The 17867-nt window shown below is 34.6% G+C and overlaps 1 protein-coding gene across 2 annotated transcripts; it reads left to right on the top strand.

Annotated features, from left to right (window-relative positions):
• Positions 1–3419: 3419 nt before the first annotated feature.
• Positions 3420–17138, top strand: LOC118042358 (phospholipase D zeta 1). Of its 2 annotated transcripts, none has more exons than XM_035050002.2 (20): positions 3420–3902; positions 4272–4373; positions 4518–4633; positions 4728–4869; positions 5800–5970; positions 6946–7119; positions 8851–9093; positions 9174–9290; positions 9744–9883; positions 9991–10140; positions 11015–11171; positions 11262–11768; positions 12423–12533; positions 13737–13883; positions 13971–14168; positions 14353–14454; positions 14749–14880; positions 15001–15066; positions 16649–16710; positions 16806–17138. In XM_035050002.2, exons 1-20 carry the CDS (start codon positions 3630–3632, stop codon positions 17050–17052), a joined length of 3357 nt encoding a protein of 1118 aa, XP_034905893.1. In that variant the 5' UTR covers positions 3420–3629; the 3' UTR covers positions 17053–17138. The 2 variants fall into 2 exon arrangements, with proteins under 2 accessions (XP_034905893.1, XP_034905895.1); XM_035050004.2 differs by having other exon boundaries at positions 3885–3902; positions 4543–4633.
• The last annotated feature ends 729 nt before the right edge of the window (positions 17139–17867 follow it).

The following is a 17867-nucleotide window of genomic DNA, read 5'->3' as shown; positions in this document are numbered from 1 at the left end:
ATGATGACTTTGAGCCAACGGTTGAGATCTTTCTCGAATGAATCAAGGGCCAAGATTGGTCCCCAATAAAGACAAGATGTCCCTCTTCCCCTTTATAAATAAAAGTGGATTTCAAGTATTAAGGAGAAAGAGAGAATAGTGCAAGGTGAGCAAAAAACCATCTTTTTTAGCTTTTTCAACATTTTCTCTCTCTCTCTATCGTCATTGCAACCATCTCCTCTGTTGTGAATCCCAACAGCTTCAACCTCAACGTCATGACCACTAACATCCCAACACCCTTACAACTTCTTCTTCTCACTGGTAATAGGAATAATCTCACCGACACCAACCTCTTCTTCTAGCAGTGCCAACCTTTTCAGACCAGCCTTTCCAATTGCTAGCTTCACCACTAATAGCCCCACTGTGAGCCGTCAACAGGCCCACCAGCCAGCAGCACCTCATCCAGCCTAGGTAAGCTTCGTCATCCCTTCCCTCTCGTGGTTTTCTCTTCCTATACATGTTGCAAAATAAAACTAAGATGGGTTGGACCCGTCTCATCCAAACCCAATCCAAATGACTGGGCGGGGTCTAATCAAATAAAAAATCATTAAATAATTAAATTTTTTAAAAATCATTTTAAAATTAATTGTGAGCCCACCGCACATTTTTTCTAATAATTTTGTCTAATATCGAGCTATAGAGTTACACTATAGGATACGGACTCGGTATAAAAAATATCTGATTTTTTTCCAAAAACAAAAAATACTAAAAAAAATCCAAAAACTCAAAGATAAAATTTATTTTCAAAAAACAAAAAAAAAATGTTTTATTTTCGTGCATACGACCAAATCTTAAAAAGGTTTTCATGCATATTTCCTATATCTAAGAAATATAGTGATCATGCTTATATTGGGAAAGTGTTTTATATTGTTATTCAAAATGTTAAGAATTAACTATATCTAAGAAATAAATGTGATGTTGAATATGGACCTTAGAATAGTTGGAATTTAATCCAATAAAGGAGAAACTTCCTCATGAAAAGAGATCTGCCTTGAACCTTAGACGAGACCAACAAATAGAAATATGACCTAGAAAAACAATCAACAAGCAATGCAACTTTCATTTACATAGATTCTCGCAAATCATTAGGTTTTTTAGTAACCATAATACTAGGTGGTGACTCATAAACTCTATAATCACAACTTTATGATTAAACCCTAAAGCCCCCTTTAATTTTCAAGAGGTATTTCTACCACACAAACACGTCACGACAGGATGGTGGCTTCACTAGGAAAGCCTTGTTTGGTTGGAATGAGCTTTGCTTGTTTGATTGTTTTCCTATTTATTTTAGTCTATTTAATTTTATTTTAGCATATTTTTATTTCAATGTTTTACCATGTATTTATATATATGGCTTATGCATAAGAATATTGGGTGTGGAATAATGCCTTCACGCATCCTGATTTACAAATAAACTCAATTTTAGTAGACGGAGAGTAGTGACTTGCTTTATAAGCTATATCTTTACTTGGTAATGGTGATCATATTATGTCCCAATCATTCCTTGCAAACCCCTATATTGCTTTCATAAAAGCTAGTCACGAGATAGAGGATAAAACTTTTTTTTAAGGAAAGTATGGGAGAATTTCTCATCTGATAAGGATCCTGATTTATATTTTAGCAGTCAAGGCTTTAATGCATTTCTGAAATCTAGATTATAGATGTTTCACCTTTGAAGACGTTAACATGACCCTTACCATTGAAGAGTAGGTTCGGATTTTAAATTTCCCAAATGAACCTCACAAATTATATTTTAGACAAAGAATCGAGAACACAATTGCTGAAATCATAAAAATTCCAAGAATATTTTGAACACAAATAATAATATTTTTTCTATTAAAAATTTCAATTCTTATAAAAATAATAAAATTATAAAAGAAATAATAATATATATTTTAATGAATACTTTGAATTATGAATAAAATATATATTTAGAACACAAATAATAATATGCTTTTATATGAATACTTTGTATTATAAGAAAAATAATAATATTTATAACTTATAATAATAGTTTTTATATTAATACTTAGAATTGTTGACTATTTTTAATAATACTGCGTCGTGGGCTCACTTTTTATTTTTATAAAAAATATTATAAAAATTTATAATATAAATAATAATATGTTTTCAATACTAATAATAATATTTTCTTTCAATAATAATAATAATAATAATATTTCTAAAAGAAACAATAATATTTCAAATCCTAGAACCTATGAACCTTGGGGCCAACACCATGACCCAAGCTCCAATTGTCCCCAATTGGGGCACAGGCATGATTCACTCCAAGCGCAACCTAGTGCCACATGTACACTGGGGGTGTCTAACCCCCAAGCATACATTTTAAGCGCCACGCGTGCACAAGGGTGTGCCCAACCCCCAAACAGGAGCCCAAATACCACGTGAGCGCAGGGGTGTGCCTAGCACTAAGGCAAGAGCCCAAGTGCCGAGTATCTGTTATGAGTGCCTAACCCCAGGCAGGAGCCTAAGCACCATGTGTGCGCAACCCTAGGGGACACACCTCCAGCCTGGCGCTTGGGACCTACTGGTTGCAGTCTCACACATGTCTTCATCAAACAGTGCAGTCCACAGTGAAAACATTCATAATTTACAATACTTGCACTATAATACAGAACAATACAATTCATAACGAATTCACTTACAATAAATAATATTTCATACTATAATGAAACAGTTTAATACTTTCATTTACCTAATATATTATAACATTAGCTGAAAAGAGCAAATTGAGCTATCTTTAAATACAAAACCAACACATACACTTATTTAGTTTTATTATTTATTTAGTTTCCAAACGTATGTCAGAAATGAAATTGTTAAGCCATATTTTTTAAATAAAATTATAAAACGTGTTCTAAATATAGTGTTTCTAAATTGATAACCGAATCAAATTAATCTTAGTAGTTTCAATAATTGAGTTTTTTTTTTAAATCATTAATAAAATAGCAAAACATCATTAATTTTCTAAAATTAGTATATACAATAACTTTTCTTCTCATTTCAAGCTGTTTTTAAAACTTTAACTAACCTAATAATTTCATCCATTAATTAATAATTTAAAGTTTAGATTGAATCGAATTTTAATAAAAATAAAAATAAAAATAAAAATAAAATTGATTTAAAATAATTTGATTAAAAATTTAAATTGACACCTAACTTAATTCATTTAGAAAAAAAAATTGACTTGAATATTGACTGGTGGCATTTCTGGAATCGAGTATAAAAAATATAATTATAGCACATGCACCATTTATTAAGAATTTTTTAATTTTTAAGCTATGGGCATTGGACCGAACACGGGGTAGAGAAATAAATTATATAGCACGCAAGAAGATCGGTCCATTCTTTATTCGGTTCGGAGAATCCGTTAACGCGCATTTTTTTTTTAAAGGCGACCTTTCCAATACTTTCCAGAAGTGACCACGTTGGCTGGTTGTCGACGGCGCTCACTTATTTAAACCCCAAACCAACTCTCCCTCGACTTCCCTTCCCTCTTTCCTTTTCTCTCCACCAGAAAATTCAGATCTCAAAAGCTAAATTATTAATTTAAATCATAATCAACATCAATGGCATCGTCAGCGGAATTAATGGGAGGGGGGAGTGTTGGCAGCGGCGGTCCCCGTTACGTACAAATGCAATCAGAGCCATCAACGCCGTTACAACAACCATCATCCTCAATCATATCTTCCTTCTTCTCTTTTCGTCAAGGTTCGACACCGGAATCCGGCCGGATTTTCGATGAATTACCACAAGCTACTATTGTATCCGTCTCTCGACCCGACCCCAGCGATATTAGTCCTGTTCAATTGTCTTATACTATCGAAGTTCAATATAAGCAGGTACCGATACGAGATCAATTAACCGAATTTGAACTATATTTTGTTTTTAGGTTTCTAAATTTTGTGTGCGACTTTTATTCTTTAGGTTTTGAATTTTGACTATTCAATTTGAATTTGAATTTGAATATTCTTTAGGCCCGTGTTTGGATGCTCTAAATATTTTCATAAAAAAAAGCTAGTAAAAAGTAAACTTTTGAAGCTACACATTAGGTATTGAAACATTATTGAATCCTCTAATTTGTACAGAATCTTTTGACTAGAATTTCTTTTCTTGAAGAAACAGTATTGTACTATTTTTTTTTTTTTGGAATTAGTAGGGGAAAATAAATTTGAAATTTTAAACGTGCAATTTTATTTTGGTGAATGTAGTTCAAGTGGAGATTATTGAAGAAAGCGCCACAAGTGTTCTATTTACATTTTGCATTGAAGAAACGGGTGTTTTTCGAGGAAATTCTTGAGAAGCAAGAGCAGGTGTGTCTGTGTGTGTGGTCGATGGCATTGGTTGTGTTTGTTACTTTGTAAATGAATTCTTTGAGGTTGTTATGTTGGTAATTTGATTTTTTTTGGGAAGGTGTGTGGTTTTGATGTGCTTTTTATTGGAAAATTATATTAAAGGTTAAAGAATGGCTTCAAAATCTAGGAATAGGAGATCATACACCAATGGTTAATGATGATGATGATGCCGACGATGAGACCATTCCATTGCATAATGATGAGAGTGCCAAAAACAGGTCACAGCTTACACATTTGTGCAATTGTTAAACATGAATTATGTCCTTGTCTTCAGTAATTCTCATAGTTCTTACAGGTGGTTTTTCTGTTCAGAGATGTTCCATCAAGTGCTGCTTTACCAGTTATCCGTCCAGCGTTGGGAAGACAGAATTCAATGTCGGACCGTGCAAAGGTTACAATGCAACAATATTTAAACCACTTTTTAGGGAACATGGATATTGTGAACTCCCGAGAGGTATTCTTCTTCTTCTTCTTCTTCAAGTTTCTGGTGCTTGATGAATTTTGTTGCTATTGTTATTTTGGAATATGTATTCCTCATTTGTTTGTGGTAAGTGAAAACTCTTATTTCAAGATAACAAAATGCATATCATAGATTAACTTTTATATGGTGGTGACTTCTGAAAAATGTAAAATTTTAGATAGATAGATCTGATAGCTCTACTAGCTTTTTCTATGAATTCCAATGTGAGGGCCAGCTCAACCTATTTGTTTTAGGTCCTAGATGCCCTCTTTTTTTTTCTTGCCCTCCTATATATACGATGTGAATATTTTCTTAAGAAAAATCAAATGCAACTTTCTTTTTTCTTCTTCCATGTTGCTTCAGGAATTTTTTAATTTAATATTCCAGAATCTGACAATGATCAATTAAGTTCCACAGTGTCTTTTGAATGTGCTATGTGATGTTCAAGCCAAAAGCAATGCACCAGGCATCTCATGGAAGCATCAATTTCTCTTCCTTGCTCAATTGCATGTCCTAATTGGTGCTTGATGTCTTCTGCTCTTGTGTATCTATGATGGAGTTTGACTACTTTATAGGTCTTTGAACTCATCATAAGCATGCCAGCAGTTCATTTCAACATGAGGCATCACTTGAACTGCCAGGCTGCCATTCATCTGTGCAACCTTTAGAAACATCATTTCCTTGAATGCTTGAATCAATTGATATCTATTTAAGTCAGGAACTTTCTCTGTTTGCGTGGTGTGACGATGAACTGTATGAACCTATCATTGGGAATTTGAACAACACATGCTTCCTAGTTCAATCCATAATCCCAAAGTCTTGGTTTTTGAAACCTGATGATTTGAAATTAAAAATATTTTCTTGCTTTTAATTTTTACTGCTTCCTGGTTGCTAATTGGCATGCATTTCACCATGCTGTTGTAGGTTTGCAAGTTTCTGGAGGTCTCTAAGTTGTCATTTTCACCAGAATATGGCCCTAAGCTGAAAGAAGAATATGTTATGGTGAAGCATCTACCACGAATAGTGAAGGATGATGATTCCAAGAAATGTTGTGCTTGCAGTTGGTTTGGTTGCTGTAATGACAACTGGCAGAAGGTAATGCAATGTTGCCCTAACCTAGGTCTGCACCTGGTTTTGATTTGAAGTTACATTTGTTATTTTTGTGTGGGCACAATTGTGCAAAAAATGAAGGGTTTCTGTGTGGTGTTCTTCATCATTACTTTTAGTTTTATTGACAGTGTTGAATGATATTATGAGTATTTAACACCGAATCTTCTTCTGAGAATGCATATACAAGACCCTACCACTACAAATAAATGTTTTCACAAACATGTGCATTTGTGCAGGTACCTCCTCATTTTCTCCTTTATTGATTTAGATGGTTTGGAAATAGTTCTGGTCTATATTCCAATGAGAAATCTTCTTGAAAAGAAAGTCAAATTTTGTTGGGTAGACTTGAAGTCTGGTATAAAAGCAGAGTTTCTTTATGCACTGGCTTGTATTGTGGAGCTCAAATGTAAAAGGGGCACCACATATGCGCCCTAAGGTATATGCAGAAGCAACTATACAAAATATCATCATCATGTCCATACAGTTTGCTGGACAAGACTTGGTGAAATGCCTGGTCCTTGCATATAATTCTGCCAAGTTATCAGAAAGTCATTGACATGATAACCTCAATTCATTTTGCAAGAATAGAGAATTATGCTGTAGCATTGCATCTCACAATTTTTACCCTTTATGAATCTTATTCCTTAAGATCCAGCATTTGCAATTTCCTTACAAAATCACAACTAGTTTATTGGATAGTGCTGCAATCATTCAAACTTGATAATTGGATCAAAATTTTAGATAGAACAAATGTTGTTTATCATTCTAAAGCTAATAGGGAATTTGCGAGTAGTGGCAAGGGAAAAGATAAGCTCAACAATAATTTCCCCTGGAGATGCATGACAACTTTTGGGGTCTAATTGGGGGCCTCTTGATGGTGCACCAACAATAGAATGCTGTAATTTTATCCATAACATTAAGAGTCACACAGCATTGTCCATGTTTTCTGATTTTCTGCAGGTGTGGGCTGTTTTGAAACCAGGATTCTTGGCGCTGCTGGCTGATCCTTTTGATACCAAGCTTTTGGATATAATTGTTTTTGATGTATTACCTGCTTCAGATGGAAGTGGTGAAGGCCGAGTGTCATTAGCAGCAGAAATAAAAGAGCGGAATCCTTTACGACATGGTTTTAAGGTCAGTGGCATGTAGATTCTTTCTTCTTTAGTGGTTTCTCTATCGTGGTTTTGTAACATGTAATCTTAAAATTTTGATGACATTATTTTGTACATGATCTGCCCCTATGCTTGGCTGATGATGGCATATCCTGGCTCTGATGATAGCTGCTTCACTTGTTTAAGGATCAGTTACACACACAAGCACATTGTAAGATGTAAAGTTATTGGAGTACAATACTGGTTTAATGGTAAGGCAGCCTAGATGATAGCCATTACATTTTCAAAAATGAGTGATCCTTCCCTGTATGTCAAAGTCTGGCTGATTACATGGGTGGTATTTTTAGGAAATGTCTAGTAAACAACTTAGCAAAGAAATGTAGGTCAATTCATGCTAGATGCCTAGATACAACAGTTTCTTAGGTGCTATATGTTCAATTTATTAATAGTGAAATCCCAGCTATCATAATTCAGGCTAAATTGCTTAGCTCACTTTTATCAGTGACTTCCAGTTCTGTCAGTACCAATTAATTTTTTTTCCTCGTACTTTCTGAAGCCTTCTGTAACTTTTGAAGTAAAACTCACTGTTTCTTTTTCCAGTTATAGAATGACTTCAGAACAAATGAAAAATTCATTTTGAATCTGGTTATTACATTAGATATTCTAGTTTGTTTTTCCTTCTAAAAGTTCTTTAAACTTTTTCAAAAGTAGTTTTTTGTGCTCACACAAATCCTCACTAATAAAGAATAAGAAACAAAGGGGAAGGGCTATCGGTGTATCACATTGTCAAACTGCTTGACATTTTCTTAGATTTTGCTGATTTAATTACAAAACTGACCTCCATTTTCTTTTTGGCTGACTGGTTTTCATTTAGATATCTGAGCTCACCTTAAGAATACTATGACTTCCTATGATACAGGATCCTTAAACAACCAAATGACCTCCAAATCAAATATGAGATTACATAAGAGAATACCACCACCTAAACAGCTGAACAAAAGACTTTTAAGAACTAGAAGCTCACAGTAAAGCCAGGACCTCAACCACTAAAATCTAAACCACCATGAAACAATGAGCATTCTGATTGGACCATGATCGAGTGTTTGGAGAGCATTAAAGAAGTCAACCAGCTTCTTCCAAGTAATTAGTCCATCCACTTTAATTAAAATTACTACAATCCAAAAACACAGAAAACAAAACTCGAACATAGTTGAATCAAAATGAGGAAAAGCTTCCAGCTACTATCTTCAAGACAATACCAAGTTATAGGTCCTTTCTATATCACCTAATATCATGGAAACTGCAACTTCCTTTCATACCTACTTCTTGGTCTCCTTCTCGTTTCGAAGAGATTGATAGAACATAAAAATCCTTGCATGGGAAGGAGACAGAGCTGCAATAGTAAGTTTAACCTGGATGATAGAAAATCAGGGTTAATAATTCTTGTTTTGTGTAAAGTGCAAATGCATCCAAACAAATTGAAGTCCAGTTTTATTCAAAAAAGAAAGAAACAAAGAAATTGATCTGAAACTTTGTTGTTTTTCATGAAAAAAATTCCAAAGTGGGCTGTACTATTAGACAAAATACTGTGCCATTAGTGCCTCTTGAAGCAAAGTAGCGGTGTCTGAGGAAATTGTTTAAATTTGTGATGGATATTCCTCTTCATTACAGTTAAATTTATTAATGATTTTTAGAGATGAGGAAATTGTATCAGATAATTTCACTTGCTAACAGATGATTGGAAACTTTAAAGGTTGCATGTGGAAACAGAAGCATAGACTTGAGATCTAAAAATGGTGCTAGAGTTAAAGATTGGGTTGCTGCAATTAATGATGCTGGACTTAGGCCTCCTGAGGGTTGGTGTCATCCTCATCGTTTTGCCTCTTTTGCTCCTCCTAGAGGTTTGTCTGAAGATGGTAGTCAGGCCCAGTGGTTTGTAGATGGTAGGGCAGCTTTTGAAGCCATTGCTTTATCAATTGAGGATGCTAAATCTGAGGTCAGCTCCAGTACTTAGAATCAGCACTACTCATTAGTATTTATTCTGCCATATAATTTATACTTGGAAATTCTGTGCAGATATTTATTTGTGGCTGGTGGCTGTGCCCAGAGCTTTATCTACGACGTCCTTTTTGTGCTCACGCCTCCTCTAGACTTGATTCTTTGCTGGAAGCCAAAGCTAAACAGGGGGTTCAGGTGCAAACTGCTTGTTTATTGTTCTTCTTTCTGCTTTGACGCTTTGGTACTTGTGATGGTTGATTTGATATTTGGTTTTATTTATAACATGCACAAAACTTTTGGAGCATTTTTCTTTTATTTTTTTAAAGCATAACTAAAGGTATTAAAATGGAGGATAGGCCGTGAATCATTTCTATGGGCGCAGATGTTCTCTGGATTTATGGAAATAGGGGCATGAACTTTGGGAGAATAAAAAGACAGCTTCTGTGAGAACTGTGTTCCACTACATTTCTTCCTGGTTAAATGGTACAATTACATATAAACTTTGGGGTACTGATAAAGTTTTAAAAATTATGGAAAACCCTCAACAAATAAAATAGAATTTTATCAAGATTCCCTTGCAAGAATTCTTCTGACTTGCTTTGGTTTTATATGGATGACCACTGATGTAATCTTAATTTTTCACTGCAGATATATATTCTTCTCTATAAAGAGGTGGCTCTTGCTCTGAAAATCAATAGTGTCTATAGCAAGACAAAGCTTCTTAGTATCCATGAGAATGTGAGAGTGCTGCGCTATCCTGACCACTTTTCTACAGGTGTTTACCTTTGGTATGCATTATTGGACAGGCTTAAAGAGTGTCAGTGAGAACCAAATTTTAGTTATCTTCATGACAATGAGCTTTTCAGTTTCTGATATATATTTTGATTATGTTTAGGTCCCACCATGAAAAGCTTGTCATTGTTGATCACCAGATTTGCTTTATTGGAGGACTGGACTTGTGCTTTGGTCGTTATGACACTTGTGAACACAGAGTGGGTGACTACCCTGCTCAAGTATGGACAGGAAAGGATTATTATAATCCAAGGTAATTTGTTTTTCCTCTACTCAAGGAGTGTTTGTTTTTGTGGTTAGACTTGCTTTTCAAAGTGTTCTTCAAATTACTTTTTGTTGAAAAAGTATTAAATCAATGCTTTTATATGCTTTTTGATTGTTTTAATAAGCTGATGTCAAAAATAAAATAAAAAAATCCAAAAACGTCATTTTGATGCATTTTCAATCGAAAAGCACCTTGTACAGCATTGCCAAATACAAACTCAAATGCCTTTTCTTAGAATGTTCAATGAACATCTGTTGAGAGATGATGAAACATAAGAATGATTCTTTACTTTGGTTATCTTTTGATTCCATGTTATATCTGTTGTCACTTGTTTCTGCTGTTTAATTAACGTACTATATGCTTAATTGCAGTTACATGATTGTTCAAATTAATAAACACAAATAGATGCTCAATAAAAGACCATCAATTGAAGTGTTTATGTTATTGTACTTGAAGTAAATCTTACAACAGTTTGTCAATAGCATTTTTGTGCAATGTTTTACTGTGTTTGAAAATGTGGTGCATGTGCTTTTGCAAAAAGTGCATCTGGGCTGTAAAGGCATAAATTTGAAGCTTTTTTGGGTGCTTTTAAATGGTATGACATTTTTATATCAAAACCATCCAAAAGCATGGAAACATTTTGATGCTTTTTTAGTCCCAAAGTTTTTTGAACATCATTTTCAAACGCAGCCCAAACTCATTACCAAACACATTCTTAGTCATAAAAAGACTACTGTTCAATGAGTCATCTGAAAATTGTGACTGATTAGTGTGGTGTGCAATCAGCATATTAATTTACTGGATTAGAAGCAGGGTTTGCATTTGCTGGATTTATGAAATGAATTTTCTCTTCATTTTCCAGGGAATCTGAACCAAATTCATGGGAAGATATGATGAAAGATGAACTGGATCGTGGCAAATATCCTCGCATGCCTTGGCATGATGTCCATTGTGCTCTTTGGGGACCACCTTGCCGTGATGTAGCTAGGCACTTTGTACAGCGTTGGAATTATGCCAAGGTCAAAGTTTAGCACCAATTAGTATGGTTGTGCTGCTGGTTGGGGAAAGCTTTTAATTTTAACATGAATATACTTTTTTTCCTTTTCCAGAGAAATAAAGCTCCATATGAGGAAGCTATTCCACTACTTATGCCTCAGCAGCACATGGTTATTCCACACTATATGGGGCAAAACAGAGAGATGGAAGTTGAAAGAAAGGGTATCAAAGATGATGTAAAAGGAATCAAACGGCAAGATTCATTTTCATCTAGATCATCTTTACAAGACATCCCTCTTCTTTTGCTTCAGGAAGCTGAGGGGCCTGATGATTCTGGTGTAGGTCCAAAATTAAACGGGCTGGACTCTACCCCTGGCAGAAGCCTTCCACATGCTTTTTGGAAATCCAAAATTGAATTGGTTGTTCCAGATATGCCAATGACAAGCTTTGTAGATAACAATGGCTCGGATCTTCATGTGAAAATGTCACCAGATCTATCGGCACAGCCTGGCACCAAAGCTTCAGACTTGGAGTGGTGGGAAACACAAGAAAGGGTTGATCAAGTTGGTTCTGCAGATGAAAGTGGCCAAGTTGGTCCCCGTGTTTCTTGTCATTGTCAGGTGGGTTACAGCTCATGATGTTTTGTGCAATTCTTATTTAACATGACCAAGAAAGCATAAGAGACCTACCTTGAGTCATCTGATAATCTCAGTCCTCAATGCCATCATGGGATCTTATTTAACATAGTTTCCCCCTAAATTTCTTACTGTTCATGATATGTGTAGATTAAGTATTGCACGCCTTATGGCTAGCCATAGAAGCATCTAATTCGTATTTTAATCTACTGGATGTAAATAAAATTTAGAGGAACTGAAAGGTCTGTCCATTTATTGAAAAAAAAGAAATGTGAAAATCTAATACTGGTGCCAGCCTTGAATTTTGCTTTTAGAAAGAAAAAAGTGAAGGTCTAATATCTGTTACTATATGCTTTTGAATATCACCCAGGAATTCTATTGGTACATGACCAATGATGAATGTTGTACAATTGGAAGAGAACAAGTTATTTGGTGTTTTTGTTGCTGGTGATTAATGTTTATAATTGGAAGAGCATGTGTTTCTGTTTTAATTTCACATTCTACAAGACAATACAATTGTTTTTTTTTTTTTTTTTCCCATTAACTTTACCATTATTATTTAGCACTTTTTATGTTCATATATAATCCATAAAACTTAATCCGTATCCTCTGGCATCAATGAATTCTCTCATTTTCCAGGTCATAAGGAGTGTGAGTCAGTGGTCTGCTGGAACAAGCCAAATTGAAGAGAGTATTCACTGTGCTTATTGTTCTCTTATTGAGAAAGCAGAGCACTTTGTCTACATCGAGGTATAAACTATTATGCATTATTTATTGTTTCTTTCAGTGAATGGAACCAGCTGCCTATCGAAGAACTCAAGGACAAGGACATCCAGCTCAATTTTAATAGATTCCTTGGTGGAATGATATTTTGAGCCACTCAATTGAAAAGATTGTGTGCAGTTCATTCTTCTCACAATCATATCGACTACTATTGAGTTTTTCAAGTCATCTCGAACAGCTGCTTGCAAAATTACCACCTCATTATATAGGTTCAGTCACCGAGAGTGGGATCTTGCATCACTGGCAAGGAAGAGTGGCATGAGTTTGGTTTAAAGTACAAAATAAAAAAGGGGCTGTACTTGATGCTAATGGTGCAGTGACAAAAGATTTCAAGTGCTAAGTATTTATAGAAATGGTTTTTAGATAGAGCAAAGGGTAGAATGGCAAGGAGAAACTTGTATCTAACACAACATATACGTGTTCAAGCTTTATCTCGTAATATAGAGGGTTGGTATTCGCACAGGGGCAATACCATCACTAGACTACCCAACTGCACTCAGTACCCTTCACCATCTCCTCAATATCAGGCGAAGGCAATCGATTCCAGTTTCATCTGTTATTCAGAGTCATGAGTTCATTTAGACACTCTGATATTAGATTATGGACTTGCTCATTTACATTTTCTAAGATTGCATCTTGAAAGACATGTATATGAGCCTGTGCCCTGGGTAGGCTAAGGAAAGGAAAAATCAAGACTGTAGAACTGTGGCATAGGATTAATGGGTTTTAGGCCACAGGAAGTGGATTTAGTCAGTTTTAGAGGGGAAGTGTTATACATTGTTGGAAGCTGTGAATTGATTGCTGTTTAGAGAGAAAGAATAATAAACTTTATACAGAAGAATAGCTTTTCATCTAGGAGGAAACAGCGGGGAAATATTAATGGATGTCACTTTCGAATGATTCTATAGTGTAATTATTCTTTAAAGAGTTTTCTTTGATGCTGGCAAAAGCATAAAGAAAGATTTTACCATAAGCTTTTAATAATTTGGTTAACAGATGGTTATGTGAATGAGCAGAGTAAATGAATTAATTTTATTAACTGTAATTATTCTTTATTTTTGCTGTCTTTCTAATCACCATGAAAGTTTCATATTTTAATGTTAAGGCAGCTTTTTAAAGTCTGAAGTTATTCATTTTGCCTGACTTTTGCTTCATTGCTGGGTTTCCCAGAATCAATTTCTTATATCAGGTCTTTCAGGAGATGACATTATACAGAATCGTGTGTTAGAAGCTTTGTATCGGCGTATTATGCGAGCATTTAATGATAAGAAATGTTTCAGGGTTATAATTGTCATACCACTGCTTCCAGGTTTCCAGGTTCTAATTCTTGGCTCATTCCCTGAAATTTGAAATCTGAATGTTCCTTTTCTTTTTCTATTGTTGGCTCAAGTTTTAGTCTCACAGGGTGGTGTAGATGATGGTGGTGCAGCATCTGTCAGAGCCATAATGCATTGGCAATATCGAACTATTTGCAGAGGACAGAATTCAATATTGCATAATCTTTATGATCATCTTGGTCCCAAGACGCATGATTACATTTCTTTCTATGGCCTTAGAGCTTATGGTCGACTTTTTGATGGTGGTCCTGTTGCCACTAGTCAGGTTTTCTCTTTGATGCATATATATTGTACAGTTCATTAACTTCATCTTTATTTTGCTCCACGGTCATTGACAAAATGCTGTTAGCACCTCACCACCTCAATCTTTAGTATTTGGTGATTTATTCACTTCATCTATTAATGTACAAGCTTCTTTACATTTGACACAATGCTTATTGTACCTACAGGTGTATGTCCATAGTAAAATCATGATAATAGATGACCGTACAACCTTGATTGGATCAGCCAATATCAATGACAGGAGTCTGCTTGGGTCACGGGATTCTGAGGTATCACTTTTTTCCATGTTTTTCTACAAGCTTTACTGTTTTGAGAAATTTTGATTCTCAAAGTTAAAACATGCCCGATACAATTAAGAAATGATCATCTGTCCCGGTTCAAACTTTAAACAGAGTGCCCTTGATAAAGTTAGTCACTGGAAAAGAACAAAGATAAAATTGGATCTATGAGTAAGCGAGCACGAGTGGAAGAGAATGAGAATTGATATTATAGCATATGGGCAGTAAAACTTTTAACGATGAAGGAATATTATTACATTGTTTCTTTGTGACAATTTTTTTTAGATTGGGGTACTTATTGAAGACAAAGAGTTAGTGGACTCATTAATGGGAGGGAAGCCTTGGAAAGCTGGAAAATTTACTCTTAGTCTTCGCCTTTCATTGTGGTCTGAACACCTTGGTCTTCATTCCAAAGCGGTTAGTGTTTGTGATTGTAGAAATATTGACTGCTCCACAGTGGAGGAAATCACAGCACTGATAGATTATTGCTAACTGCTTTCCAGCTGACTCTGTACATTCTTTTTCTTTTAATCTCAGATCAATAAAGTAATTGACCCAGTAATTGATTCAACTTACAAAGACATATGGATGTCAACTGCAAAGGTGAGAACAAAAATGGTTTTATTTTAGCAGACTATTTAATTCAGTACCTTTTCTTTTTCAAAATTTAGATTCAATGAGAAGAATATTTGGGAATTGCTGCCTGTTTGTTCAATTATCTCACGTGTGTGTGTGTGTGTGTGTGTATGCATATAGTGTCAGATAAGATGTATGTTGTGTGTTTATGCTGAATCTGGAGGTCTTCCCATATGTATTGAGGGCTGAGTTCAGGGGTTCAAAAGCTTGCATTAAAATGGGGTGTAAGTTGCTAGGCATTGTCATATGTAGCTTCCAAGTTCTTAAACAAAACCTAATAGAAGAAAATTCCTTGGACCACGACATAGCGCCTCATTTGTATAACACCCTTTTACAACACACCGAAATGTAACGGTTAGATTGTTATCTTCTTTTGTCTTTTAGCTTATCTTGTCTTGATCGGATAATTTCATTTTAATCCCTGGATTTGATGCTAGAATACATGTTAGTCTTTAAATATTTTTTGAATTATCAATATAAGCAAGAATAACCAGCTTTTATGTGATAGATTTTTTATAATAATCAAACCTAACACAATATAATTAAGTATTATAGATTGAAATATTTTCCCAAGTCTATTGAAATTTTCTGCGCTGTCTATGATAATATCTTATGATCCTAATTGAACTTTCAGGAATTGTCCATAATAATTCCCTACGAATATCTACTTCTTTAGTTTCATCTAGTTTTTAAATCATTTTGATAAAAAAAAAAAAAAAAAATCTTTCATTGATAACCTAACCTTTGCACTCTTCTTTCACAATATCAACAAATATAGATTTCTTATTCATATAACTTGTAAAACACATTAACAAAATATTTAAAATATCAAGTCAAGTTATATTGAAATAATCGTGCTGACCTTCATCTGCAATGGTTTTTTCCAATTTATCAATAAGTAAATATATGACCAATTTTAAGAAATCATTATCATATGCATCCATATAAATTACTTGATTAATGAAGTTTTTTTCTTGTAATTTTACTGGAACTTAATCTTTTTATTTATATTCAAGTATTGGCCATCCATAAATATCAACAGGACCCAATTTTGTACTGTCTCCTCTCTAGTGCTACCATTAAAAGATTTATTAGTTTCTTCGAGTGCAGATTTGCGCTTTCTCCTCCTTTCACTTTTTCTTGAAACGTTTTTAATTCATGATAATTGAATTGGATGATCTAGCTCATATAGTTTTGTCGATTGGACTCATCTACTTTCTTTAGATGTGTTTTTTCCTTCTAAAAACTAGCAAAAAGTGAACTACAGTAATTAAATATCCCATCTATGTTGTAAACTTGAGTAGATGTATCAAGACTCCAGGGGCAAAAGAAATTCTTCCTGTGTTTTTGTTTCAGCCAGATAAAAGGGTGGTAAAAATGATTCTCTGTATCGTATCAGCTATAAGAATAAAGGGTGGTAAAAATGATTCTCTGTATCTTATCAGCTATAAGAATTGCTTTTTGCATGAGGTTGTCCGCTTGGTGCTTTCGCATTTGCCTCGAATTTGGCACGCAAACTAACGATTTATTGATGATTCTCACTTGACAGACAAATACCATGATCTACCAGGATGTCTTTTCTTGCGTGCCTAATGATCTTATACATACCAGGTATGATACTTCACTTATCACCCCCCCTACCATGCTCTCTGATTGGGTCCGCGCGGCGCTCTAACTGATTGCTTTCTGTCCCCGACCACCTTCAGAGCTGCGCTCAGACAAAGTATGGTGTCGTGGAAGGATAGGCTTGGTCACACCACCATCGATTTAGGGATAGCCCCCGAGAAGCTTGAATCTTACCAAAATGGAGACGTGAAAAACACCGATCCACTGGAGAGATTACAGTCGACACGAGGACATCTTGTTTCTTTCCCATTGGAGTTCATGTGCAAGGAAGACTTAAGACCTGTGTTTAATGAGAGCGAGTATTATGCATCCCAAGTTTTTCATTAAGAGTAGAGGGTCGGTCCGTTCCAAGTCCCAGCCTTTTTCTTTGCTGGGTCACTGGTTACTGGTTTTCGAACCAGTGATGATTCCTGGTAATGTCATCGGCCATTGTTTTATAGCGTTCAAATCAATTCGTAAAAAGAATCCTTAATCTTTCTTTTCCTTTTCTTCCCCGGCTAACTTGCAGAAAAATACGAGGGATAGAGATAAAGCGAGCTATACATGTAAGTGATGTATCTTGAACATTGTTGTATATAAAAAAAAACCCAAGTATACGTACTTTTAGCAGCATTGCTCTTCAAGCATTTTTTTTTTATCTCATCGAAAAGATTATTAAATCAGTCGTTTTTTCTTGGGTCCCTGGTCTTTCAATTTAAGTATGAAGAGAAAATTAAAAAATATAGAAAGTTAATGTGCACAAAGGAGCAGTGTCATTGTGTTTTGACGTATTAAAATGATTAAAAAACATTAAAAGAAATAATTAATTTAAAGAGAAAAAAAAAATCAATTATTTGATAATAAACATGTTGAAATTCAATGTCAAATACCCTTTAGATCATCAAGAAACTACTTTGATAAAGAAAATCCCCAACTAGCTTATTATGCATAGGAAAAAATAGGTCACAAAAGAGTTTATAAATTTTAATTTTAATCATCATCAAGAAAACTACTTTAATAAAGAAAATCCCCAACTTGCTTATTATGCATAGGAGAAATAGGTCACAAAAGAGTTTTTAAATTTAAATTTTAATCAAAAAATGGATTAAAAAATATTTACATTTAGGATAATACTAGTTATCAAATGAATTATTTCAAGGCCA

Source organism: Populus alba, chromosome 8 (genome assembly GCF_005239225.2).
Source record: "Populus alba chromosome 8, ASM523922v2, whole genome shotgun sequence".
Taxonomy (NCBI): domain Eukaryota; kingdom Viridiplantae; phylum Streptophyta; class Magnoliopsida; order Malpighiales; family Salicaceae; genus Populus; species Populus alba.
This window is presented reverse-complemented; position numbering and strand designations above follow the sequence as displayed.